Source organism: Rhinolophus hipposideros (assembly GCF_964194185.1).
Source record: "Rhinolophus hipposideros genome assembly, chromosome: 15".
NCBI classification, from domain to species: domain Eukaryota; kingdom Metazoa; phylum Chordata; class Mammalia; order Chiroptera; family Rhinolophidae; genus Rhinolophus; species Rhinolophus hipposideros.
In genome coordinates this window covers 62,921,140-62,948,996 of record NC_138061.1, presented here as the reverse complement: position 1 = coordinate 62,948,996, position 27,857 = coordinate 62,921,140, and the positions used below count along the sequence as shown (strand labels likewise).

At 38.1% G+C, this 27,857-nt stretch overlaps 1 protein-coding gene and 1 pseudogene across 2 annotated transcripts in view; one reads left to right on the top strand and one right to left on the bottom strand.

The window, feature by feature from the left end:
* PTPN20 (protein tyrosine phosphatase non-receptor type 20) overlaps window positions 1-27,857 on the top strand; it is a gene marked incomplete at both ends in the record, with an annotated part of 54,019 nt that overhangs the window by 11,729 nt on the left and 14,433 nt on the right. The window contains 4 exons of the mRNA XM_081075434.1: window positions 4,762-4,907; window positions 7,386-7,476; window positions 18,309-18,643; window positions 21,024-21,239. Of these exons, the coding sequence (XP_080931560.1) occupies window positions 4,762-4,907; window positions 7,386-7,476; window positions 18,309-18,643; window positions 21,024-21,239 (788 nt within the window). The remainder of the gene's footprint in view (window positions 1-4,761; window positions 4,908-7,385; window positions 7,477-18,308; window positions 18,644-21,023; window positions 21,240-27,857) is intronic.
* Window positions 26,190-27,191, bottom strand: LOC308508405 (heterogeneous nuclear ribonucleoprotein A1-like; annotated as a pseudogene). Its single transcript has one exon. The product of its transcript is annotated as a heterogeneous nuclear ribonucleoprotein A1-like (transcript).

Here is a 27,857-nt window from a genome sequence, read left to right as displayed (position 1 = left end):
GCATGGGCACTTTGAGGATATCTGGGTTCCCACCCAGTTGGTCAGAATCCCCACAACCAGATATTGTGGAAGCTCCTGTTTCTGGCATTGGTACTCTGTCCTGCAGAGGCTGGTGTGGGGCAGGAGTCCCTCACTCCTTGGGAAGGACCTCTATAGCTGAGATATTCCTCGTGATTCTCAATCGCCACACGCAGGTATGGGGCGTTTTGCATCTTTGTCCCTCCTACCAGTCTTGATATGATTTCTTCTCTATATCCCCAGTTATAGGACTTCTTCTCTTCAGCCAGATTTCATATGGTTCTCCAGGTTGATTTTTCTATAATTTAGTTGTAATTTTAATGTGGTCACAGAAGAAGGCAAGCACACTGTTTATCTACTCTGCCATCTTGGAGCTTACCTCTCTTTGAACATTTCTTATAGTGCAACTTTGCTACTAATGATCTGCCTCAGTTTTTGTTTGCTTGTAAAAGTGTTAATTTCTTCTTTATTTTTTCAGAAAGATATTTTTGTTGGTTATAAAATTTTGGATTGTTTTCTCTCAACATTGTTTATGGTGAGCTTTTTTGGATCTGAATCTTGGTGTCTCATTTATTTTGGAAAATAAATCCCCAACCATTATTGTTTCAAATATTTATTGATTCCCATTCTCTCTCTCTCTCTCTCTCTCTCTCTCTCTCTCTCTCTCTCTCTCTCTCTCTCTCTCTCTCTCTCCCTCTCTCTCTCTTTCTTTCTCTTCTATTTTGAGATTCCAGTTACAGGAAGATTAGTCTGTATGATATTGGCTTGTAACTCTTGGATGGTCTCTTCTGTGCCCTCCTTACTCTTCTTTCTCTTTCAGTTTGAGTAATGCCTGTTGACCTATTTTTAAGTTCACTAATTCTTTTCTTGCTGGTATCAAGCGTATTCATGAATAAAGAATTCATGGCATTCTTTATTTCTATAATATGGTGTTTTCCATTTTTAGCATTTCTGCTTAATTCTTATGCTTTACATCTGTCTGATGCAATTCCCCATTTGTTCATGCATGTCGTCCACTATTCCCACTACAGCCTTTAGCATCGATCTTAGTTATTTTAAATTTATTGTCTGATAGCTTTAACATGTATTTCTTATCTTTGGTTCTGTTCATGGCTTTGTCTCCTGGCAGTTTTATTTTATTATTATTTTTTTCTTTTTCTAGCTTCTTTGTGTGTCATATAATTATTTTGTTGTTGAAATCTGGATATTTTGTCTTCTAGAGACTGAGGTAAATAGGAATAGACATGCCTCTTGCTTTGGTAGGTAGGTGTTCAGTGTGAGGAGTTGAGATAATTTAGTTAGGAATTCACCAGATTTTGGGTTTTGATGTTGCTGTGGTTACTCTCAGTGTGCCACCAGTTTCAAATTCCTGTATTGTTAACTTGTGGTCGGGATGGAAAATGGCATGCCAGAGGGTTTACCTCAATGTGTACTATGCTCTCTACTTTAGGTCTCTCTATTATACCTACACCTCAGAGAAGGTTCCTGTCCATGATCTGGTCCATTGCTTAGCAACAGAGTGCTTCCTAACCTGGTTGAGGGAGGGAGTGGCATTCTCTGTTGTCCCTGTCCAACCTGGTTAAGGTGCATATCCCTGGGATGGTGCTTTCCCAGTTACCCCGCCCTTTCTTCAGGGGTAGGTGGTATGCTGTGGCCTGAGCCCAGATGATTGTCTTCTTTCTCCATCCCCAATGTTAGTGGGGCTTAACCTGTGCTTTGAGGGTATTAGGGTTTGCTGCCCTCTTCTCAACTTCTTATGCTTTTGGTCCTTAGGGGAGATAGGGAAAAAGAAACTGGGTGGGGCTTCATGCCTTTCCCGCAGAGGTGCTTCTCCCCTCTCCAAACTTGTACCATAAAGGAGGATTTCTTTAGTTGCTCACCTTGTCCCCACTATTTCTCCTGAGCTTCTGATGAAGTCCTTATATGCATTATCTTTTGTTTGTTTTTTCCTTTTATTCTTTTCATTAATTTACATAAATATGTCTTCGTCCTATAAATAAGTTCATTTTCACCTGTCTGCTTTGTTTCTTGCAGTGTTTAATTATCAGTTCTGTAATCATGTACTTTTGGCTTTTATTTTATTATGTCTGTAAACTGATTTTTCACTTCATTTTGTTGGTTTGTCTTATTTTTGTACTATGATTGAAAATAATTAATATTCTTTTTACTTCTTCCTGCAGATGGTAGATCTACAAGTTCCGTTATGTTCCATTCAGAAAGGATTAAAACATTTTGCGTCCCATATTGTATTTCTCATTTCCCCCACATCTCGTGTCTTATTTCCATCTTGTTCACTAACATGTATAGCTGTGTATCTCTTTGATTTTGCTCATTGAGCATGAATGAATTCTTCTTGACTCTCGTTCCATTTTATTTGCATCTAGTTATCCTTCATTATAAACTGTACATTGAGGGCTGGGTTTTGCCTGCATACAATGACAAGTATGTAGAAGGCTTGGGGGGGGAAGAAGCAGAATGCTGAAAGGGTGTTGTTGAATTGTCATGTGGCGTGTATTGTAAATCAGCTTACTCAACTTTGACTATACTCTCCTCCTCGTGCACCTTCCTGTATGGCCCCAGAAAGAAAACTGAAAATTATATTTCCCAGGTAGCCTCGAAGCTAGTGTAGGTTTGACAAATCATATGCACTTAGCAAAGACTGACATGTGTAGAGAAGTACCCATGTTGCTGATATACACTACGGCACAGCAGACATCCCTGGTGCGCTTCATTATATCTGTGGTGGGACATTACTAGAGCCAGCAGTTGTGGCGGTGACTTTCTAATTCCTCATGGTTGCTAAGGTAGTGTCATCCAGGAGCCAGTGGTTAGAGCAGTTGTGTCCAGTTCCCTCAGATTCCTCATCGTGGCAAAAGTAGCACTTTTCTTGGCAGACCATTCTGTTGTGTTATTTTTGGATCATAATGGGGAAGCACCTTCTCTTCAAATCTGCCCGGTGATGTTGTCAGCACCAAGTAGCTAAATGACATCTCTTTCTGTAATGATTGCCATTATCTATAGCTGAAGCCTGATCTGCACACCTTGTTGGAATTCTTGGACCAGGCTACAATAGAAAGAAACCAAATTCAAAATGACGTTAACAATAAAGAAATCTATTTTCTCCTATAATGGAAGCGCAGAGGTAGGAAGTATTCCAGGTTCAATATCATTAGTTGCTCAGTGCTGTCATCAAGAACATATGTTTTTTATTCCCCCCCCCCCATATTTGCTATACTCAGCTCATTCCTTTTATGGTCACAATAGGGCTGCTTGTGGTAGTCAGGGCCTATGCTTCTGAGCAAGGGATAAAGATGGGACAGAGGCTCAATTATCTTGCCCATAAGCCCTAAATAAACTTCCCCATGCTTCCCATTGGCTCAGATCACCTACCTACTGCTGAATTATTCACTGGCAAGGGGATTATTGTGAAATGATCACAAATGGCTCTAACTAACGATGAGGGTAGAGTCAGTGTTGGGGAGTCACCCACTGTCCATCGCAGGCTTATACCTTTCCTCTCTGCCTTCTCTCAGCTTCTTTTTCCAGCAAGGCTGGAACACAGTGGAAGGAAGCTCTAAGGGTTTTTCTGTTGGGGATCAAAGATGATCAAAATGGCTTCTACTCTTGTGAGAATTATCTCCCCTTTTGCACTTCCAAGTTTTCTTCTCATACTACGTTCAGAGCTATCTGTGAAATTTTTTTAGGATTTCTGTGACAGTCTCTCCCAACCAACAATCCCTCACTTCCACCTCTACAAAAAAAGCTTTCAAGTATACTAGTGTTCCAAGACCAGAGAAGGTGCCCAGGGTTGTGTAGACCTTTATAAACTTCCATCTCTTTTTTTATGTCCATTCTTCTGCTAAATGGCTTCTTGTATATTTTTTGCTGCTATTAACTTGATTTTAGTTCATATTATTTGGCTTCAGACAGAGATTTTGAGAATGGTTTCACTTGATCATTTTACTTCAAAATTCTGAAATTTTAATATTCTTTTAATATTTACTTCTAGATTTATTACATTTTGGCCAGTGGACGTGATGTGTAAAATTTCAGATGTGTGGAATCTAGACTGTCAACCTGACCTAAAAGATCATCATTAAAAAAAACAAACAAACATGATTTCATGTGTGGTATTAAATAGAATGTATTTTCTTCTGTTGTTACTGGTTATAAATATAAATACAAATATAAATATATTTCTATTGATTACATCATATAGATCCTGTCTCTCCTTGGGAATTTGTGTGTGTGTGTCTCTGTGTGTGTGTAATGTGTGTGAATGTCTGCATGTGTGTGTGCATATGTACTTAATCTGTTTTACAGTAAGAAGTGTGTTAGATTCTCCACATCCTCTCATCTCAGACTCCAGGGGCTTCCAAATACTGGTCTCAGGGAGGAGAAAAGTCTTGCACATGCTTGCCTTGGCATAATTGTCAATACATCAACCCAATTCACATTATAAAACAGAACACTTTTCATTTTACTCCATCTGTTATATTTATAGCACTTACAGTTTCCTCCAAGAACAGTGGGTTTAGTGTAATTTCAAGGTAAATAGTCATGATTTTTCCAAAACAACGATACTTTTTTTCAAAGTAACAGACTCTTCACCTCTGAAAAAATAAACGTCCATTAATCTTTTAAGTGGCTGTGACTTTACTTAAAAGAAAACAAGAACAACAATAAAATCTCTCTGCACATACATACAAGTAAGTTACAATTGTGAATTTTTCTCTTTCTTAGGTATGCAAATTGTTTCTGAAAGGGAGCTAACTCAGTTGGCTCAGGTTCGACCATTAATATTCAATTTTCATGAGCAGTCAGCCATCAAGAATTGTTTTATAACACTTCAGAAAAAAGTAGGATATGAAATCATTCAGGAATTTATGGTAAATATTTTGGTCTTAACAAATATCTATGTGATTTCTTTTCCCACGTCACTACCAGGGGGTTTCTTTTTTTTTTTTTTTTTTTAGATTGAGTACATTGTTCTTATTTTTAAATATTAAATTTTTGAAGTAATAGGTGTACGCAGTAAAAAAGTTAAATAGCATGAAAAGTTATAAAATGAATCAAGTCTCCCTCTTTTTCTCCCTTGCCTTCCTAGGCTCCCTTTCCACTATTAAGTTTGTCATATAGACTTCCAGAAAAATTGTTGACATGTACTTTACACACTATGCTACCTTTTATTTCCTTTTAAACAAATTTCCTGTGTAAGAAATAATTTCCAAATATATTATCAGCACATGCAGCTCTATCTCATTAAGTGTTGCACGGTAGTTAATTATATGGATAAAGACTTTCTTGCCTTTAAATAGTCCCCAGTGATGGATCTTTAGATTAGCAGATGCTGTTGTGACCAGCAGTCACCCTCTGTATATGCATGTTCTTCAGAACAGAGTCCTACAAAGACAGCCGCTATTTTGTGCTATCAAACTTTTGGATCTTTGCTTATTTCTTAAGTGACAAATGATTTCTCATTGATGATCTAAAAGACATTTGTTTATCTGAGAACAAAAGAATAGCTTTCCTTATGTTTTTAAGACTTTCATATTTATTTTCAGTGAACTTCTGTTCCAGGTTTTTTGCCCAATGTTCTATTAATAACTATATAATGAAGACATTATCCCTTTTATATGTTATATGTGGTAACGTTTTCCACTTTGTTGTTTGTGTTACATACTTGTACACATGTGTGCCTGTGTAGATTTGCTAAAGAGAAATAGCTAATTTGTAGTGGTCAAGTATGGCAAGCTTTTCTTTTTGAGCTTCAGAGTTTTCTATGTTTTTTAGGAATTCCCCTTTCATTCTAGGATCATAATAATTCTTTCACGTTTTTTCTAATACTTTGATGATTTTTGTAATGTGTAAGTCTTTGATCTGGCTAGAATTTAACTTGTTTAAGGTATTTGATAGGGACCCGGCATTATATAGCCATCCAGTTGTCCCAAGGTTCTCTGGAAACTTCTCTTCAGTGACGTTAAATGCTGCTTTTACAATATACTGAAGTCCCACATACATTTAAATTTATTCTTGGACTTTTTCCATTGATTTGTTTATTCACATACTGGTACCAAACTCTTTTAATTAGCATAGCTTTATATTATTTTTACCATCTGTTAAGACTAGGTTTTCCTCATTAATTTTTTTTACAAAATTGTGCTGGTTCTTCCTACAGATTTTTTTTTCCAGGTTAACTTTAGAATTGGTTTGCAGAAAGATTAAAAAGGTAATCTGATTATATTATTCCACTACTTAAAACCATCACTGGCTCCTCATTCCCCATGGCACGAGTTGCCAACCTTTTTTTGAAGACTGTGGTGCCAAGTTGGCTACCCAATAGTTACCGAAGCGCTTTAAAATGTACAGGCTCTAAAGCTTTCTCCACAAATAGAGTACGACTAGATACATCTCAATTTCTCTTGTGTGTGAAACAAGGCCTTCCAGGTAGTTTTACCCTTTGGGCGACATCGTGTGCTCTTGTACCATACTGTTCTCTGTTTCCCGAGAGGATGTACATGCCTCCATGCCCTTATTCCTGTCCTCCTGCCTTGAATGGTAGCCATTCACCTCTGCTCCTCTTTCCTTCCACACATGCAGACTTTCATGTGAGTAACTTCTGATGACTCAGGAAGGCCTAGTTCAAATGCTACTTCCTTTCTGGGAGATTTCCTTCCGGTCTCTTCAAGTACTACCTAGAGCTGTCATCTATAATGGTGTCCCTGGACATGGTTCATGTGTCTGACTCTCCAACCACTCTGGTAACTCCTTTAGGATGAAGCCATTTTCAGATTCTGATTCATCTTTGTATGCTAATATCTAGAACAGTGCCAAATGTATGCTAAATGTTCAGTAAATGTTGAATTTGCGCTTGGTAAAGAAATTTTTTTGAAGGGAAGAATTCTTTAATTGGTGTCCTAGCTATAATTTCTTCATGGGACAAGGAATAATTGTGAGACTGTTTATATATTTTTTGTTCATATGTTTATATAATTTTGTTGCTGTTATTTTATTATTTTTGTCTATAAAATGATAGATTTATGGGTAGGTCCAAAGAAGTGAATATTCTGTATTGAATTTTTTTAAGGAAAGTTGAAAAATATTGAAGTTCAAGGTAAAAATGATCTCCAAGAGTTTAACATTTTCTTATCAAGTAACTTGTTGATTTACATCTGAAATCTGAGATATTTTCTATAGTACTTTTTAGATGTTATTCTGATTTCTCCACTTACTGTGCAACACATCTAACATAAGTTCATGTCATGTTGTGTTAAGGATCATGAACACTAAACAAAGTCAGATTATTTTTATTTTTATTTATGTTTTGTTATAGTAAATACATGACTTACATTTCTTACCTTTTAAAGAATTTACAAAGTAAGAATCTGCCTGGTGAGTTCAACTCTGGGAATGAACCATGCAACAGAGACAAAAACAGATATCGAGATATTCTTCCATGTAAGCTGAAAATGATTTTATTTTTCTGTTTGTATTTGGGAAAAGATGAAAAGTGGGTTGTATGGCTTTTAGTGGTAGGCCTTTTGACCTGTGACCTTTCTGAGGAGCTGTAGCAGTGGGGGGCCTGGGCATATTTTTGGATATGCTAGAACATGGTAAAGGTCAAGTCTTCTATTCCAGGTATATCTTCCAGCCACTGTCACAGGTTTATTTGCAGAAGTCCTTCAACCTTGTTATTATGCTCTGCTACTTCTCAACTATGGATCATCTAAAACAAAGTCTAATAGTCTGATATGTCTGTCACTTTAGGTAGCCCAAGCCCGGATACCTTCCCGGGCCATTTTGTTTAGACATGCAGATACAGTGGGGCTATTGATGTTCTTTGTTCTGGACAATGAAGCTATCAGTCTACCAGCAGAAGGCTGCCCTCTGAGTGTCTCCAAAGGGCCCTGCACTTTACCTCCCTGTGCTGATTCAAGCTAGTGCCACTTCCCTTCCCACCCAGTTAGTTACTCATAGGATTTATCTGTCCCAGGCCATTCAAAGAGCAGAAACAAAACACAGCACATTTTTCATCTTAGGCCGGAAATCTCATTCTAGGCCTTACATTCCTTTCAGAGTCAAAATTTTTCCAAGTTAAAGAACATTTTCTTTCCCCTCCAACTTGACCTTCCTCCTTTATTATACCACTTATTTAATGCAACTACCCAACCGTCCGAACCAGAAAACTTTGAGTCATCTGCAGTATCCAAAAGTAGTCACAAAGCTCTTTTGATTCTCCCTCCTTGGTCCTCTGGAATCCTCTCCCACCTCTCAATTCCCCCTGCTGCTTAGGAGTACTTAGATTGAGCCTGTTTCATCTCTCCGCTGGCCTGTCTCCACTCCCATCTACTCGCAGCAGCTACTGAAATGATTTTCCTAAAATGCAAATCAGAACATGTTACTCTTTTTTTTTTTTTAAGCTTTTTGCCTCTCTGTTTCTATCATGGTAAAGTTCTTTAGCAAGGCATGAATTTTACCTCTTTAGCCTCAGCTCTCTCACAGAACTTCTTTTGCTTTCTGGAATTCATCATTCTCTTTCTGTTGTCTCCAAACCTTTGAACCTGTGGGTCTTACAAGAACCATCCATCCTCTCTTCGTTGTGGAGGTAATTCTTTCAGAGCTAGCTCAGCCACACCTTTCTTGCTTTCTTCAAAGCTAGATTGGGTATTTCTCTAATAGTCTCTACCATCTTGTGACTGCTCTCCCCAAATTACCAAACTATATTTGAATTATCTATTTATGTTCTTGTTTTTCCCACTAGACGTCAGGTGGTTATAAAAATCAGAGTAGAATATGGTGACAGCCATCATTGAATAAATACCTTCATGTTTAGTTGGTTCATTTAGTTCTGAAATAACTATGATTATAAAAGCAATAAGTACTTTTACAAGATAGTTAAAATCATTTATTCTCTCTTCTATAAGGAGAGTGTAAAGAAGTGCATTAATGAATATTTCTAACATCGGGTGATGAATCATTATTAGACTTTTTAAAAGAGAACCATTATTTTAAGAGAGAATGCGCACAAATTGGTTCTACTCCGAGAGATTAGAGGTTCCGATTATATAATTCCTACCCGTACACGTGCAATTAGCCCTCAATGAGACTGAATGCTAGCAGACCTTTAAAATGAGCCTCTTGGAGTATAAGAAATTCATCTTAGGATATGGGTATATTTAACGTTTGATCTGACTTGAACTCTTTATTCTGGGTACAAGAAGAGTAACAACTAAACAGGTGCAAAGATATGAAAGCTAAAGTTAAATGATTAAAACTAAGGAAAATCATGTAAACCTTTTTGACTTTCTCTTAAAAGAAAATCAACTGTTATTTGACCCAGTTCTGGTTTGAAGTCCGCTGATTTATGTACCTGATGCTGCAGTGTAATTTAATTTAAAATTAGCCTACTTAAGTGACAACCCTGGAAAGTTTTTTTGATTTCTTCACCACACATTTCTGGAATTCATAGAGGAAGTTCCTGAAGAATCACAACAAGGAAGCCAAAGAAATAACTAATTTTCCCTCCTCTTCAAACGCTGAGAGCACTAAATGGGGGATTCCCACATCCTGGGACACTGTAAGTTCAGGCAGTCCTTACTTTGCATGGCTCCCATATGCACAAATTTCAGTTATTGTGTTTAGTTAAATAACACCAGCCCCTCAGCAACATGATTCAGATAGAAGTAATCACCATACATTAGCTATGAGTAATTGCATAAAGTACAAACTTCACCGCTAACTCTTCTGTCCACAAATTACTATATATATATAATAAATGCACATCTTCATCAGTGATAAACCATGTCAATTCTTTTAAAATATCAGCAGTTCATCACTGTGTGCTGGTTATTCAGCTCACGACAGACAGCAAAGTATGTTGTGTTGCCGTCTTATCTTTCAATGATAAACCCATATAACATTTTACTGGATATGGATAATCAAAAGAGGGAATTGACCAACAAAGATGAAATTGAAGCAAAAAAAGGGAAAAATGGAAATGAAATTCTAACAGAACATAGAATTATAGAAGAAATAGCTGACCAGGGAAATGCTGATGCTCCTACCAATTGAGACACTCCAGATATGAAGCCAGAAGAACTTGTTGAAGGGGAATTCATTGACATGAATGAGGAAAGTGTTTGTGACAGAAAGCATGACGGTGTCCTAGAGGAAATGATAGTGGCAAAAAAACTTCACATTAAATAAAATATTGGTGCTACTCCACAACATTGTGAGTGCAAAGGATAAAATGGTGGAAACTTATCCAAACTAGGGAGTATGATAGTTCACCAAGGCATAGAAAAAATGTTCAGTGTGTATTATGAGTTATGTGATGAAAAGAAGAGGCAAACACTATTCAAACTACTCTTGATAAGTGTTCTTTTTTAACAAAGTAATTGCTCTAATTCTCAATGTTTCTAATGTTTTAAATTCCAGTGTTATAAATATTATTTTTGCTATTTTTCCACTTCCCTGTACATTTATAACCAACAGTAAAAGGGTTTCTAATGTTTTGGCAAACATTTTTAAGGGTTATGGAACAATCATAATTTCCCCCCTTGGTTATTAAGATCTTTAAGTTGTTAATTAAGATTATTAACAACTTCAGCATGCACAGTTAAATTTATGGCCCTGTACTATCATGTAAAGCAACAATGGACTGCATTATGTAGTCCAGGAATTTTCAAGTGTAAAGACATTTCTATAGCACTTTATAATTTATGAAGCATTTAAAAATGGATAATCTTCATAAAATGCCTCTGAAATATACCGGTCAGGTATTGTTTTTCTTGTCTTATAGATGAGGGAATAAGTTCTGAGGTTAAAAGATATTTCAAAGGCTTAAAAAAGGAGTGGAGCCATAGCACATGTCAGGTTCTCTGACTCCTGGCCTAGTAAAACTTTTTCTGTTACTTGTCTCTGGGTCAAGATCTACTCAGAACTAACTAATAATGATAGTTACTTAGATTTCTATTAGTTTTCCACTTGTCAGACCACATTTAACACATATCAAATGCTATCTTCAGTCACATCAGGAGGAAGAGCAGATGATAACATCTGAATTTAAGGATGCAAGTCAATAAGGATAACCTTTCAGTAAACGGTCCTGGACAATTGCATATTCTTACACCACAAAATGAACCCCGACCCTCACCTTCTATAAAAATTAATTCAAAATAGATCATAGGCCTAAATGTAAGATTTAAAACCATCAAATTTCTGAAGAAAACCTAACAGAAAAATTTAGTGTCCTTGGGTTTGGCAAAGTTTTTCTAAATAGGACAGAAAACCCCCAAACTATAAAAGAAAAAAAAAAAAACAACAAATTGGACTTCATCAAATCAAAAAAAAAATTGCTCTTCAAAGCACACTATTATAAAAATGAAAAACAAGCAACAGACTGAGAGAAAAATACATTCAAAACATTTATTTGTCAAAGGACTTGCATTTAGAATATATAAAGAATTCCTACAACTTGATAAGAGGACAAATAACCCAAAAATAAGTGAGCAAAGACTTGGGCATCACTTCACCAAAGAAGGTGTACAAGTGACAAATATTGAAAAGATGCTCAACATCATTAATCATTTGAAAACGTGAGTTAAAACTATAACACTATATCTTTTCCCACCTACTACCGTGGAAGAGAGTTAAACAGTTCCTTATAAAGTTAGGCATATACCTACCATATGAATCAGCAGTTCTACTCCTATGTATTTACTTAAGAGAATTAGAGTAAGAGTTGGAAGGAGGGTGGTAGAAGAGCAAAAAAGGGGGCAAATATATGGTGATGGAAGGAGAACTGACTCTGGGTGGTGAACACACAATGCAATATATAGATTATGTATTATAGAATTGTACACTTGAAACCTATATAATTTTACTAATGTCACCCCAATAAATTTAATAAAGATTTTTTAAAATTTTAAATAAAGCAGAATACTAATGTGGAAAAAAAGGAGAACTAGAAACATATGTCTGCATAAAGACTTTCATAGGAATGCCCATATCAGTTTTATTTGCAATAGCCAAAAACTGAAAACAAATCAATGTTCAATGGTAGGTGAATGGATAAACAAACGTGATATGCCTACACAATGGAATTACTACTCAGCAATAAAAAAATGCCAAACTAATGATACATTATAGACTGAATTTTGTTTCTCCAAAATTCATATTTTATAGTCCTATGCCCCCCAGGACCTCAGAATATTACTGTATTTGGAGATAGGGCCTTTAAAGAAGTAATTAAGTTAAAATGAGGCCATTAGGGTGGACTCTAATTCAACATGACTGGTATCCTCATAAGAAGAGATTAGGACACTCAAAAGACACCAGGGATGCTAGGGCACCAAGGAAATGTAAGGTCATTTGAGGATGCAGCAAGAATAGATTACAAAGGGGCATGAGAACATTTTAGCAGTGATGGAGATGTTAAATTATCTTTATAGTAGTGATGGTTTCAGGGGTGTTTATGTAGGACAGTTATACCTCAAGTCTGTTAAATGTTCAACGTCTTGTAGTTTTTTAATTACATCTTTTACCTCTTTCTTTAAATTTATTCCTAGGTATTTTATTCTTTTGATGCAGTTGTAAATGGGATTGTTTTCTTAATTTCTCTTTCTTTTTCTTTTTTTTAAATTTCTGTTTCTGATGGTTCGTTATTGGTGTATAAAATTGCAACCAATTTCTGAATATTAATTTTGTATCGTGTTATTTTACTGAATTTATTTATCAGTTCTAATAGTTTTTTTGTGGAATCTTTAGGGTTCTCTATATATAGTGTGTCACCTATAAATAGAGACACTTTCACCTCTTCCTCTCCAATCAGATGACATTTCTTTTTCTTGTCTTATTACGCTGGCTAGAACTTCCAGTACTATGTTAAATAATACTGGTGAGAGTGGACATCCTTGTCCAGTTCCTGATGTCAGAAGAAAAGCTTTCAGTTTTTTTTTTTTTTTTTTTACCATTGAATATGATATTTAGCTCAGGGTTTGTCATATGTGGCCTTTATTATGTTGAGGTGCTTTCCTTCTATACCCATCTTATTGAATGTTTTAATCATAAATGGATGTAGTATCTTGTCAAATGCTTTTTCTGCGTCTATTGATATGATCATATGATTTTTATGTTTCATTTTGTTAATGTGGTGTATCACATTGATTGATTTACAGATGTTGAATCATCCTTGCATCCTGGAATGAACCCCACTTAATTGTGATGTATTATCCTTTTAATGTATTTTTGTATTTGCTAGTACTATGTATATGATTTTTGCATCTATGTTTATTAGAGATATTTGCCTATAACTTTCTTTTGTTTTCCTTGCCTGGTTTTGGTATCAATGTAATGTTGACCTCATAAAATGAGTTAGGGATTATTCCTTCCTCTTCAATTTTTTGGAAAGAGTTTGAGATAAATAGATATTAAATCTTTGAATGTTTGGTAGGATTTATCAGTGAAGCCCTCTGGTCTTGGACTTTTATTTTTTGGGAGATTTTTGGTTACTGTTTTAGTTCCTTTATCATTTTTTCAATTCTTCAGTTTTTCCAGGTTTTCCAATTCTTCGTGGCTCAATTTAGGAAGGTCATATATTTCTAAGAATTTGTCCATTTCTTCTAGTTTCTCAAAATTGGTGGTGTGTAGCCTTTTATAGTATTCTTGTATAAAACTTTGTATCTCTGTGGTCAATGCTGTAACTTCTCTTTCACTTCTGATTTTTTTTGAGTGAGTTTCCTCTCTTTTCTCCTTAGTGAATCTAGCCAGAGGTTTGTCAATTTTGATAATCTTTTGAAAGGACGAGCTATTCATTAATTTTTTTATTGTATTTTTGTTCTCCATTTCATTTATTTTTACTCTAATTTGTATTAGTTCCTTTTTTCAACTTGTGTGGGGCTTTGTTCTTCTTTTTCTAGCTCTTTAGGGAATAATGTTAAATTATTTACTTGGGATCTTTCTTGAGTTATGCCTATAATGCTACAAACTTCCCTCTTACTACCACTTTTGCTGCATCCCCAAAATTTTGGTATGTCGTATTGTCATTTGTCTTGATGTATCTTTTGATCTCTTATTGTGTCTTTGATCCAGTAGTTGTTCAGTAGTATGCTGTTTAATCTTCACCTATTTATAGATTTTCTACCTTCTTGTAGTTAATTTCCAGATTCATACCATTATGCTCAAAAAATATATTCGGTATGTTTTCAGTCTTTTAAAATTTATTGAGATCAGTTTTGTGTCCCAACATATGGTATATCCTTGAGATGGTTTTGTGTGCACTTGAGAAGAATGTATATTCTGTCATTATGGGATGAAAAGTTCTATAAATATCAATTATGTTTATATGGTCTATTGTGTCAAGTAAGGACAATAGTTCCTTATTGACTTTCTGTTTGGATGATCTATTCATTGCTGTCAATGATGTATTTAGGTCCCCTATAATAATTGTATTTTTGTGAATTTCTCCCTTTAGATGTGATAGCTTTGTATATTTTGACGTTCCCAAGTTGGGTGTATAGATAGATAGATAGATAGATAGATAGATAGATAGATAGATAGATAGATAGATAGATAAGTGTTATGTCTTTTTGGTGAACTGTCCCCTTTATTCTTATAATAAAATGTTCATTTTTATCTCTTATTAGCTTTTATATCTTGAAATCTATTTTGTCTGATCTAAGTATGACTGCACCTGATTTTCTCTGGATGTCGTTTGCTTGGAGTATCATCTTCCACCCTTTCACTTTGAACCTATATTTGTCTTTGGAGCTGAGATGGATCTCCTGTAGGCAACATATAATTGGGTTTTGTTTTTCAATCCACCCCACTATTCTGTGTCTCTTGATTGCTGAGTTCAGTTCATTTCCATTGGGGTAATTATCAATAGATGAGGATTTACTACAGTTATGTTATCTTTTGTTTTTTGGTTATTCTGTATTACCATTGTTTCTTTTTCCTACACTTATTTATTTTGATGTTCAATATTATTTTATATTAATTTCAGGTGTACAGCATAGTGGTTAGACATTTATATAATTAAAGAAGTGATTCCCCCTGACTAGTCTAGTACCCACCTGGCACCATACATAGTTATTACCATATTATTGACTATAATCTCTGTGCTTTACTTTACATCCCCATGACTATTTTGTAAGTACCAATTTGTACTTCTTAATCTCTTCACTTTTTTCACCCTGCTCCAACCTCCCTCCTATCTATCACCCCAATAAATCTAGGACCTGTCTGACATCATACATAGTTATTACAATAATAGTGACTATATTCCTTGTGTTCTATCCTACATCCTCATGAATACTTTGTAACAGTCAATTTGTACTTCTTAATCCCTTTCCATTTTTCACTCACCCCCAACCCCCTTCCCATCTGGCAACCATCAAAACGTTCTCTGTGTCTGTAAGTTTGTTTCTGTTTTGTTTGTTTATCTTGTTCTTTAGATTCCACATATAAGTGAAATCACATTGCATCTGTTTTTCTCTGTCTGACATGTTCCACTCAGCGCAATATATTTGTCTGCTATTTTAGTTACATTTTTTTTATGATTCTTCTGTTTCATTTTTTTTTTATGTTAGTTGTCTCAGGTTTTTGTTTTGTGGTTGCCATTAGGTTTATGTGAAAATGTCTCATACATCCTTTTTCTTCTGATTGCATTTCATCTTCATTCACCTGTGCAAGTTCAGCCCTTTTTCTCCTTTGCTTTTATATTTTTGTTGCCACAAATTATCTCTATTTATGCTGTGCATTTTTTCTAAATTGCAAAAGTTATAGTCTTTTTTTAAAATTATTTTTTCTTAACCTTTATGTTATAGTTAAGTGTTTAATACTCTATTCTGAAATAAAGTTGTATTTTCCTGCTTCTGTCTGTTTGTCATCTTACTCAGTTTATATACTTTTGTATTTTTGTTTCAGGTAGAAGAGCTCCTTTAAACATTTCGTATAATATAGGTCTTGTGGTGGTAAAATTCCTCAGCCTTTGTATGTGAAAGTCTTTATTTCTCCTTCATTCCTAAAGGATATCTTTGCTGGATATATTATTCTTGGCCAGTGGTTTATCTCTTTCAATATTCTGAATATTTAATTCCATTCTCTCCTGATTTGTAAGGTTTCTGTTGAAAAATCTGATGATAATCTAATGGGGTTTCCTTTGTAGGTTACAGTCTTCCCCACCCCTGGCTTCCTAGAGAATTCTTTTTTTGTCACTAACTTTTGATAGTTTAAATATAACGTGTGTTGGAAAAGGTCTTTTTGCATTGAGATAATTGGGTGTTCTGTTAGCTTCTTGGATTTGAAGGTACAGCTCTTTCCATAGGTTTAGGAATCTGTCATTGCTCATTTGTTTGAATAGGCTCACTGTTCCCTACTCCCTTTCTTCTCCAGGTAACTCTTAGGTATTGTCCTTAGGTAACTCTTTGTAATGCAGTCGGATAGATCTCACAGAGTTCTTTTTTTTTTTTTTTACTCTTAGTTCTCTCTCTTTTCCCTTCTGGGTCATTTCTAGGTTTCTATTTTTGAGCTCACTACTTTTCTCTTCCATCTGGTTTGCTGTTTCAAATGCTCTCCAATGCATTCCTCATCTCATTTATTGAATTCTTCAGCTCCAAAATTTTTGTTTGGCTCTTTTTATAGTTACAATCTCTTTGGTAAAGTACTCCTTTGTTCATTAATTTTCTTCCAGAGCTCATTGAACTTATTTTCTGTGTTCTCTTATATCTCATTTAGCTTCTTCATAACTGCCATCTTAAATTCTCTTGTGATTTAAATCACAGTCTTTCATAACTTTAAGTTTGATTTCTGGAGACTTCAGTTTTTTTTTCTGTGCTCCCATGTCACCTTGGTTGTTCACGGTATTTGATGGATTGTTTTCTTTGCCTGGGTGTTTGAGGTAGTGACCTCTTTTCTTCTTTACTCTTTTGCTCTCAACAATTTAGCAGATTTGATATGTAAAACACTTTCTTTTTTTTTCCAGTAGATGGTGTTATAGCACAAGTTTTGTTTTCTTCTACCTGCACTATTTGTGCCTCTGGGGTTGAGGTGGAGCTGTGTCACTTTGATTAAAGGAAATATGTTCTTTATCCTCTAGGATGGTAGATATCCCTTGTGTGATCAGCTCACCTTGATTACAGGACATTATCACTGTGGTGGCGGTATGTGGTGGGTGGTGGAGAACCAGTTTTATGAACTCCCAGCACTACCTCCTTTTTAGTAATGGTCTCTGGCTCTGGGAAGGGGGTGAGTTCATGATTTTGCAGCCCTGATGTACTGTTTAAGCCATCTCAGTTTTCTCTACCTTTCTCTGAGTGGATTGGTATTGCTAGGGAACTTAGCTCAAACTCCCACAACTCTTTCAGCAGTGGTCATGGGCACTGCAACCCTGTCTAGTGCTTCTCAGCTTTCTTTACTAGGCTTTGTCAGGATGGATGAGGCTATGGAGGCAAGTTTGGACCCTGGCTCTGCCCTGCTTCCAGTAATGACTGTCAGATTTGTTGTATTGTGTTAAGCTTCCCAGCCACCTCTACTGGAGGTTTGCTGCAATGTGGAGAAGGGAAGGGAGATGACTTTTCTCGGGGGACCACTGCTTCTGCTCATTCGTAAGCTCCAGGCTCCAGTGTGAGCATTGCAGATCCATTCCTCCGTCCCCTGTGGCCTCTCACTGGAGCTGCTGTGGGTGCTGAACTGCATCTGCAGCAGCTGTCCCTGTCCTTCTTCCTGTCCTGCCTCCCCTGCTCTTTTAAATCTGCTCACCTTCACATATTCTGATATGTGGATCTTTCAGGCATTTTTGTGTTTCGAGCAGGGGATCCCTTGCTGAGTTGTAGTTGTCTGAGTTGTAATTTTAAGCCACTATTGAGCTTGCAGGTTCTTCAGACTTGTAGGAGAGTGTCGTTTGCTTGCTTCCTCAGACATCTCCTTTGCTGCGTTGAGTTGCAGACTAGTGGTACCTCCCTAATCCTGTATCACATCTAACAGAAATCTCTTGAAGTGTCTGAATACTGATGGCATCCTTCTCTGTTTAGTAGAAACTAATTTAAAACAAAAACAACAACAAAACTTCCCTAATTGTATATTTCTTACATCATGTTGATAGGTTTTAGGGAGGGAAGATTTCAAATCATGGACTCAAATAACACTTTTAAAAAGAAACTCCTATGTCATCTCCTCTGTTGGTCAAAGAGGTAAATGGATTTGCCTGTGTGAAATGCTTTCATGAAGTCTGGGTATATTGCGTCTCCCACTTTTCCTTTATCTGCCAGATGTTTCTGTTTTTGTAATAGATGATTCAACACGTGTTCCTCTTGGAGAAAACAAGGACTACATTAATGCTAGTTATATTAGAATAACCAATGCTGGAGAAGAGTATTTTTATATCGCTACCCAAGGACCACTGCCAGGTACCACAGATGACTTTTGGCAAATGGTTTTGGAAAATAACTCTAATGTTATTGTCATGATAACCAGAGAGATAGAAGATAGAATTGTCAAATGCCACCATTACTGGCCCATTTCTATGAAGAAGCCTTTGGAATTGAAAAACTGTTGTATCATCCTGGAGAACTACCAGATACTTCAGTGTTTCATCATTCGAATATTTCAAGTTGTGAGGAAGTCTGTAAGTTTTTTAAAAATCGGTATCAGATATATATACATATATATATATTTCATTATATAAGCACATGTGTCAGGATAAGAAGTTAGGAGTAGGATGGGATATAAACTGAGTATACTTTTTAAATAACTTATTTTTACTTCTTTCTGGTACCAGAAACTAAGACACCACCATTTCTCCTTGTGCTTTACTAAACTCTGGCTAGAGAGATGAAAACATTGAAAAGGGGAGGTGGGACGGGGAGAGTGAGTTTTGGAAGTTGCCTAATCCTGGGATGTACTTTGGCTGTTTCTGCCAAGTGTGACAGGTGTGTATTGAGTCCGTAAGGTGTGCTAATCACTGTGCCAGGCACTGCCTCTACCTACTGAGTAGTGGGCAGTTTGGCATGCTCACTGATACTTCCAATTACTGCTCAGTGGTAACATTGAGATTGTATGGGGTTTGGGGGCTCAGAAAGGAAATATTAGCTTTACTTGGGGTTTGAGGGAAGGTTTTCTGGGGGAAGTGACATCTGGATTGAGAATTACCCAAATGAGAAAGGTGGGAAGATCAAATAGATGACTGAGATGACAAGATAGTATGGAGTATGTATAAAGAAATGGAAGTAGTTATGTGTTTCTGGAACAAAATTTCAGTGCCAGGAAGTAATGAGAGATAAGATAAAGCTATAGAAGTCAAACAAGGACAAGCCAGAACATGAAATATCTTGGATTGTAGCTAAGGAACGAAACTTTATTATGAAGATAATTGGGAGACATTGAAGACTTTTAGTAAGAAGGTGTCATGATCAACTAGGGCAAGGCAAGGAAGTGGAGGAAACATTTAAGGAAGTGATGAGGGCTTCCAAGAGTTTGCTGTGGGGTGGGGCACCTGAGTGCAAATGGAAAACTTGAAGAGATAGAGGAGAAGGAAGGGATGGGGAAAGATAGACCTAAAGAATATTAGGAGGGTCAGCACCCTGAGAGGGAAGCAGGGGGCCCAGAATAATAACACTGGTTGACACCGCTGCAGAGCTCGCTGGCTTTGTGCTAGGTGCTGTACACCTGGGGCTTCACCTGATCCCTCACCCCCCTAGTACTTGTTGATTCCCTCCTGTTAACCAGGTATTGTACCAGGTGCTGGCGATAGAAAGCAGACACATAACTCTTTGAGTAAACATTCTAGTGGGGAAGGATGATACCAAACATATCAGTCCCAAATGATGTGTGACGTGTGCTATGGCAGAAGGACAGCATGCTTGGAGAGTACAGGCCAGGTGGGAGGCACAGAGGAATGATCTGTCTGTGGGCTCAGATGCTGGGGTCCACCTGCAAACCTCACAACCATGGGGTTCATGTTTGGGGAATCTGCATGAGGGCTCTGTCTTCATGGCACAGTGTCAGGACGGCCCTGAGGCCCACCTGTGTGCAGGTTCTTATGGTCAGTAGTGCAGGAGAGCCTTAACCCCCAAAATGTGTGGTAGGGTGAGAGTGCCAAAACGTGGTGCCTTCCTTCGCAGGATTTTCAAGTATTGGTTTCATCATTCAATTTCACGTACAAATGATTCAAACTTGACTTTTCTATTTAGAACTTAGGAAAAAGAGATGCATTAGGAGGAAGCAGAAGAGGAAGTGAGAAACCCATCCTGAGTTTTCCCATGAGGGTCCCCAGTGAAGTAAAATGAGGGCTTCACATTGGTGACAGGGTGGAGTTATAAAATCCTTTGGAAGGGATGATGGGTGAATTCAAAATGCTTTATCTGTTAACCCTAAGGAGGGGTTCATGACCCCAGCTGCAGGGGGCTCCGCACGAGAGTGGGGCCATAGTCCACTCACGTGGCCGTTAGCCACCCTGTCCTCATCACCAGGCAGCATGATAGCACCTACTTGTGTTAATTGAATTTAGTGTCATGCTATTTAAGCTAAGGTAGATTGCTATTCTGTCTTATTCGTAACGTGTTAGGCCATCTTTTGGATTCTTGTTTTCTCTGCAGCCTCATGGTGCAGAAGAAAGATGTTAGATCTGGATTCAGGAGGCTTACATGACAGTCCCAGCGGTAAACATGTGACCTAGCGTACATCTGTGTTACCCTAATTCTTACTTTCTCATTTGTAAATGAGGATAAAATAGTGCCTGCCTCCCAGGGTTGCTGTGAGGATTAAATGAGATCATGCATATGAAGTACCTAGCACAGTACCTGGCGCACACTAAGTGCTCAATTCCTGTCACCTGCAGTATTCTTATTTGTATCATTATAGTACCATATAGCCATTGTTATTATTACTGGTATATTAGAAATTGAAATGAGATCTCTAATATAAAAAAGTTGATAAATCTTTCTTTTCTCTTCCCCCCCCACCCCCCCGCCCCACTCCCTTCCCTCGCTTTCCCTTTCTCTCAACAGACAGGAACTAGCCACATTGTAAAACAGTTGCAGTTCACTAACTGGCCAGATCATGGCACCCCTACCCCAGTAGATGGCTTCATAAAGTATGTTCGTTACGTGAGGAGGAGCCACCTCACCGGACCCATCGTTGTTCACTGCAGCGCTGGTGTGGGCCGCACGGGGGTGTTCCTCTGTGTGGATGTTGTGTTCTGTGCCATTGAGAAGAACTTTTCAGTAAGTGTGTGAATGAAGCAGATAGTGAATGCGCTGTTAGTGAATGCGCTGTTAGTGAGCACTCTACTTGTCACAGCCTTCTGATAGCTGAAGACCAATATTTGGCCTTCAAGACGGACTTAGCAAATGGACCGCATGCGAGCTTTGAGTGCCTGCTTCTTATTTACCTACTGCAGGTTCCTGGAGGTGGTTGTGAGGCTGGGGTATGTGATGCAAATGAGTGGCTTAGACAGTGTCTGGGTTAGACAGAATTCGCAGTAAATGTGAGTTCATTTCCCTTTTTCTTCCCTCCACCCCACAGATAGTTTCCAGAATCTTGATAGAGACTGGAGATGAGTGTGCCTGTTTTTAATAAGCAGAAATACATGCACGTGAGCACATTGGAAAAAATGAAGACTTCAGAGTTAATGAGAGGTCCCTGAGTTTGAGTGCCAGTTCTGCCACATACTGTAGATTTTTAGTGACCTTGCGCAAATTGCTCATCCTCTCTGACACCCAGTTTTCTCATATATAAAATAAGGATAATAATAATGTTGTGTTTGAGTAAATCATTAGCAATTCTTTACTTTTCTCCTATGTTTAGAACCAGCTAAGGGATAGACACAGTAATGAGACATATGGTGATTATAATTTTATCTTCATTATTGATTAAACTGATTAGGGAATGCGACTTTAGATTTTTGGCCAACAAAGCTCACTTACTGAACGCTTTTCCTGCGCCACAGAAGTGAGAATGAGAAGACGAGTATTTACTTAGCAGGCCCTGGGGGAAAGTGGCTCCTACCATAACCACAAGGAGTATGAAAGTCCACACCCCAGTCCTGAGAAAATGGGGCTCTGAGGCATTGGCCCAGTAGGCACATTCTGCAGGGATATTGTTGTCGGAACACATGTCAGACTCGGCTTTCTCAGATTGTACGTAGTTACTTTCCAACAGTGACACCTCTCCCCTGTGACAGCAGATGGCTGCATGGGTTCTGGAATTCGCCATCTTCAGGCCATATCATGTGGGAGGGTGGAAAATCCTCTCCCAGTAACTCCTGGAGGACAAAGAAAGTTTCTGTTTTTCAGATGCTTCAGCCCAGTATCTCCTAGAATTTCATTATTTGCAATTGAGTTACAGCCCCTTCCTAGTTCACTAGTTACTGTGGGAGATGCTGGTCAATTTAGGCCAGTGGGGGCTACTCTAGACCATAAGGTTGAGGATGAGAGAGCAATGGTTTTCCAGATTAGACTCAGGGCTTTATTACAAAGAATGAATATAAACTGGGTGGCCAAAAAAAAAAAAAAGCAGTGTTCTCATAAATGATGAAAATTTAAATCTAATGTTTCTATTCCCATATGTCATGCGGGGCGGCCTGCAGGGCCTCTGGTCCCGCTCCCCACGTAAGAATGCAGGACATGGTGAGGCCAAAAAGGAACACCCACGGAGCCATAGATAGGGGAATCATACTACTATATTTTCTCTGGCGGCCGTTCGAGACACACATAGTAGTAGCCACACAATCCACAGTCCGCCATTCACTTCTCTGCCTTCCAACCAACCAACCAATCAACGCAGCCCCGCAGTTACATCAGTAGCCAATTGGCTAACCGGTTACAGCTGATGGCCAAGCAGTCACAGTTGATGGTCATTCACGACCCGAGCCAGCACCTCCCCACGTGAGCCTGAGAGCCTGGAAACTGCTCTCTGGGACTCCGTCCCCATACCATAACTAATGTTGTTTTGTCCTTTTAGCAGAAAATGCATTAGTGCAATTTTTCTTTTATCTGTTTTCCATCATGATTTCTTAAGTAATATATTTACATTTGTCTTTATTGTATATTCCTTATAGAAGTTGTAAAAACTTTAAATATTATGTTTCATGATCCTAAGGACCACTGCTTTTTTTTTTCTTTTTTTAACTGTATTATACTTTCTTTAAACTCAAACCGTGTGTTAGATTAAGTCCTCTGTCAGTTTAATTACAGTTAAAAAACAGTGTTTTCTGTCAGTTAAAAAACAGTGTTTTTCTCAGTGGTACATAAAATAGTGATGTGTTTTACAATTAAGGATGCTTAGATTTGATGAAATACAGTAGTTCAAAACCAGGAAATACATCCATTGTTTCCTTATACACTTTCCTTAGAGCCTTGAACTGTCAAACATTCTTACTGATGCTCCTCTCTGCTTTTCTCAGAAATTTTATCCCCCAGAGCTCCTCAAAATGCGTTCTTGGACCAGCATCAATCTGGGGATGTTTGTTATCTGCAGCAAGATAAATTTATAGAAACCAAGAGTAAGCATTTAGAAACTTTCAGGGCAGTGTGATGTATTGCTGTGACATCTTAGAGGATGAGTGGCAGGTTGGCGGTGTGGAACAGGGTGTAGATGAGTGAGCGTGTTGTGGAACTCACGTGGGGAGCCCTCCATGCTGCAAGCTGCATGTCAGCGTGTGTGGCTGGGCAGGTTATGACCTGTGACATTCTAAGATTAATTTATCAATTATGACTCTCAAAGATATGAAAATCTGAGCATATGTAGCCACCTATTTCTTTTTTAAAAAAATAAAGTTTATTGGGGTGACAATTGTTAGTAAAGCTACATAGATTTCAGGTGTACAATTCTGTATTACGTCATCTATAAATCCCATTGTGTGTTCACCACCCAGAGTCAGTTCTCCTTCCATCACCATATGTTTGATCCCCTTTACCCTCATCTGCAACCCCCTCCCCCTTACTTTCTGGTAACCACTAAACTGTTGTCTGTGGCTATGAGTTTTTGTTTCTCATTTGTCTTGTTCTTTTGTTGTTTTTGGCTTATATACCACATATCAGTGAAATCATAGGGTTCTCTGCTTTTTCTGTCTGACTTATTTCGCTTAGTATTATATTCTCAAGATCCATCCATGCTGTCACAAATGGTCCTTGTGTGGACAGAGCCAGGAGTGCAGTTTCCAGGCTCTTGGCCTCATGTGGAAAGGTGCTGGTTCAGGTAGTAAATGGGTATCAACTGTGATTTGATGGCCATCAGCTGTGGCTAGTTGCCCGTCAGCTGTAACCAGTGAGCCATTGGCCACTAATATGACAGCCGTGGCTACACTAGCAGAAAATTGGGGCTAGCAAGAAGATAGTGGCTGAGGTAGCAAGCACAGATTGCACTTAGCATGGCGGGTTGCAGATCGCGTTGGTCCTGCTTCCTGTGTCTCCAACCCAGCCACCAACAAGACTATAGTTGTATGATTCCCATATCAATGGCTCCGTGGGTGTTTCTTTTTGACCTAACCACATCCTGCGTTCTTATGTGGGGAGCGGGAGCTGAGACCCTGCAGGCCGCCCTGCACAACAGTCCTATTTCATCTTTTCTTACCGCCGAATAGTATTCCATTGTGTATATATACCACAACTTCTTTATCCATTCATCTATCGAAGGACATTTTGGTTGTTTTCATGTCTTGGCGACCGTAAATAAAGCTGCAATGAACATTGGAGCACACGTGTCTTTATGGATAAATGTTTTCAGATTTTTTGGGTAGATACCTAGGAGTGGGATTGCTGGGTCATACAGTAATTCTATTTGTAATTTTTTGAGGAACCTCCACACTGCCTTCCATAGTGGCTGCACCAGTCTGCATTCCAACCAACAGTGTATGAGGGTTTTTTTCTCCACAGCCTCTCCAACACTTGCTACTATTTGTCTTGTTGATGAAAGCCATTCTGACTGGGGTGAGGTGATATCTGATTGTGGTTTTTATTTGCATTTCTCTGATGATTAGTGATGTTGAGCATTTTTTCATATGTCTATTTGCCATTTGTATGTCCTCTTTGGAGAAATCTCTCTTCAGGTCTTCTGCCCATTTTTCAATTGGGTTGTTTATTTGTTGTTGAGTTGCATGTGCGTTCCTTGTATATTTTGGATATTAGCCTCTTATCGGAGGCACTGTTTGCAAAAATCTTCTCCCATTCACTTGTTTGCCTCTTTATTTTGTTGATGGTTTCTTTTGCTGTGCAGAAGCTTTTAAGTCCCATTCATTTATTTTAGCTTTTACTTCCCTTGCCTTTGGAGTCCAATTCACAAAATGTTCTTTGAACCCAAGGTCCATAAGTTTAGTACCTATGTTTCCTTCTATGCAGTTTATTGTTTCAGGTCTTATGCTTAAGTCTTTGATCCATTTTGAATTAATTTTGGTACATGGTAACAGATAGCAATCCAGTTCATTCTTTTGCACGTGGCTTTCCAATTCTCCCAGCACCATTGATTGAAGATGCTGTCTTTTCTCCATTGTATGCTTTTTGCTTCTTTGTCAAAAATTATCTGTTTACATTTATGGGGGTTTATTTCTGGGTTCTCAATTCTATTCCATTGGTCTACGTGTCTGTTTTTCTGCCAATACCATGCTGTTTTGATTATTGTAGCCCTGTAGTACAAGCTAAAGTCAGGGAGTGCGATACCTCCAGTATTGTTCTTTTTTCTTAAGATTGCTTTGGCTATTGGGGGTCTTTTGTGGTTCCAAACAAATCTGATGATTTTTTGTTCTATGTCTTTAAAAAATGCCATTGGGATTTTGATGGGGATTGCATTAAATCTGTATATTGCTTTGGGTAATATGGCCATTTTAACTATGTTGATTCTTCCAATCCATGAGCATGGAATGTCTTTCCATTTCTTCCTTTTTTTTTTTTAAGACACATTTATTCAGCATCATGATCAGACTATTACATTTAGAAATCAACAGCATGGGTGCAAAAACAAATCTACATTAAAACCCTTTGTTGGAATGCTTTACACTTTCCACAGAACAGAAACTAAAATAACCTGTTATACAGTTGGTCACAAATACAGTCCTTGAGTTTTTTGCCCATACACATGAGTATTTTCTAAAACATGTCTTCTTTGTAGCAACTAGGCCCTGCCACCACTGTGCTTGGCTGAGTTCACAAATCTGTTGTAACCTGTAGCTCCCCTGTCACTTCTCTGGCTCTCCTCTCCTGCTAAGCTTTGTTTCCTGGCAGTAATTAAAACCTTCTGCCACTGCCATAGCTACTGCTGCTGCTGGAACCACCATAGCCACCTTGGTTTCGTGGTTTGGCAAAGTATTGACCTCCACCACCACAGGGGCCAGAACTTTTGTCTCCAAAGTTCCCTCCTTTCATGGGTCCAAAATTTGAAGATTGATTGTTGTAATTGCCAAAATTGTTGTAGCTTCTATGACCTCTAAAATTGCTTCCATCATAACCAAATCCATGACAGCCATCCCCACTGCCACCGTCTCCTCCTCCACCATGACTGCCTCCAAAGCCACCTCGACCACTGAAGTTTCCTCCATGACCAAAGTTTTCATTCCCACCAAAGCCACCTCCTCGACCACCACTGAAGTTTCCAGAACTACTTCGACCTCTTTGACTGGATGAAGCACTAGCCACCTCTTGCTTAGATAGGGCGTTCCTTACTTCACAGTTGTGGCCATTCCCAGTATGGTTTTTCTGAATGACAATCTTGTCTACAGAGTCATGGTCATCAAAGGTGACAAAAGCAAAGCCTCTCTTCTCGCCACTGCCTCAGTCAGTCATGATTTCAATCACTTCAGTTTTCCCCACACTGTTCAAAATAATCTCTTAGGTGATGTTCTTCAATGTCTTCTTTAATACCACCGATAAACATCTTTTTCACAGTTAAGTGGGCATCAGGTCTTTAAGAATCTTCTCTTGAGACCGCCCTTTTTGGTTCCACAGCTCTTCATCCACCTTGTGTGGCCTTGCCTTCATGGCTGCACCGACCTCCACGGTGGCATAGGTGACAAACCCAAAGCCTTGGAGCACTTGGTGTTTGGGTTTCGTCACCACACAGTCTGTGAGCGTTCCCCATTGCTCAAAATGGCTCCTCAGACTCTCATCGGTTGTTTCAAAGCTCAGACCTCCGAAGAAGAGCTTCCGCAGCTGTTCAGGCTCTTTGGGAGACTCTGACTTAGACATGACGACCGCGGGGCTGGTGACTTTAACGATGCTTGCTCGGTGGCGTCCACCAACAGAAAGCATCTTTCAATTTCTTTGTGTCTTCTTCAATTTCTTTAAAAAATGTCTTACAGTTCAGCATATAGGTCTTTCACATCCTTGGTTAGATTTATTCCTAGGTATTTTATTCTTTTCGCGGCAATTGCAAAAAGAATTGTTTTTTGTATTTCTTTTTCTGAGATTTCATTGTTAGCATATAGGAATGCAATGGACTTTTGTACGTTGATTTTGTAGCCAGCAACTTTACTGTATTCGTTGATTATTTCTAATAGCTTTTTGGTGGAGTCTTTAGGGTTTTCTATATATAGCATCATGTCATCTGCAAAGAGTGATAATTTAACTTCTTCAATCCCAATTTGAATGCCTTTTATTTCTTTCTCTTGCCTGATTGCTCTGGCATGCACTTCCAACACTATGTTGAAAAGCAGAGGTGATAGGGGACAACCCTGTCGGGTTCCTGAACGTAGAGCAAAGGGCTTCAGTTTTTCACCATTAATTGTGAGATTAGCTGAGGGCTTGTCATATATGGCCTTTATTATGTTAAGGTATTTTCCTTGTATACCTATTTTGTTAAATGTTTTAATCATAAATGGATGTTGTATCTTGTCAAATGATTTTTCTGCATCA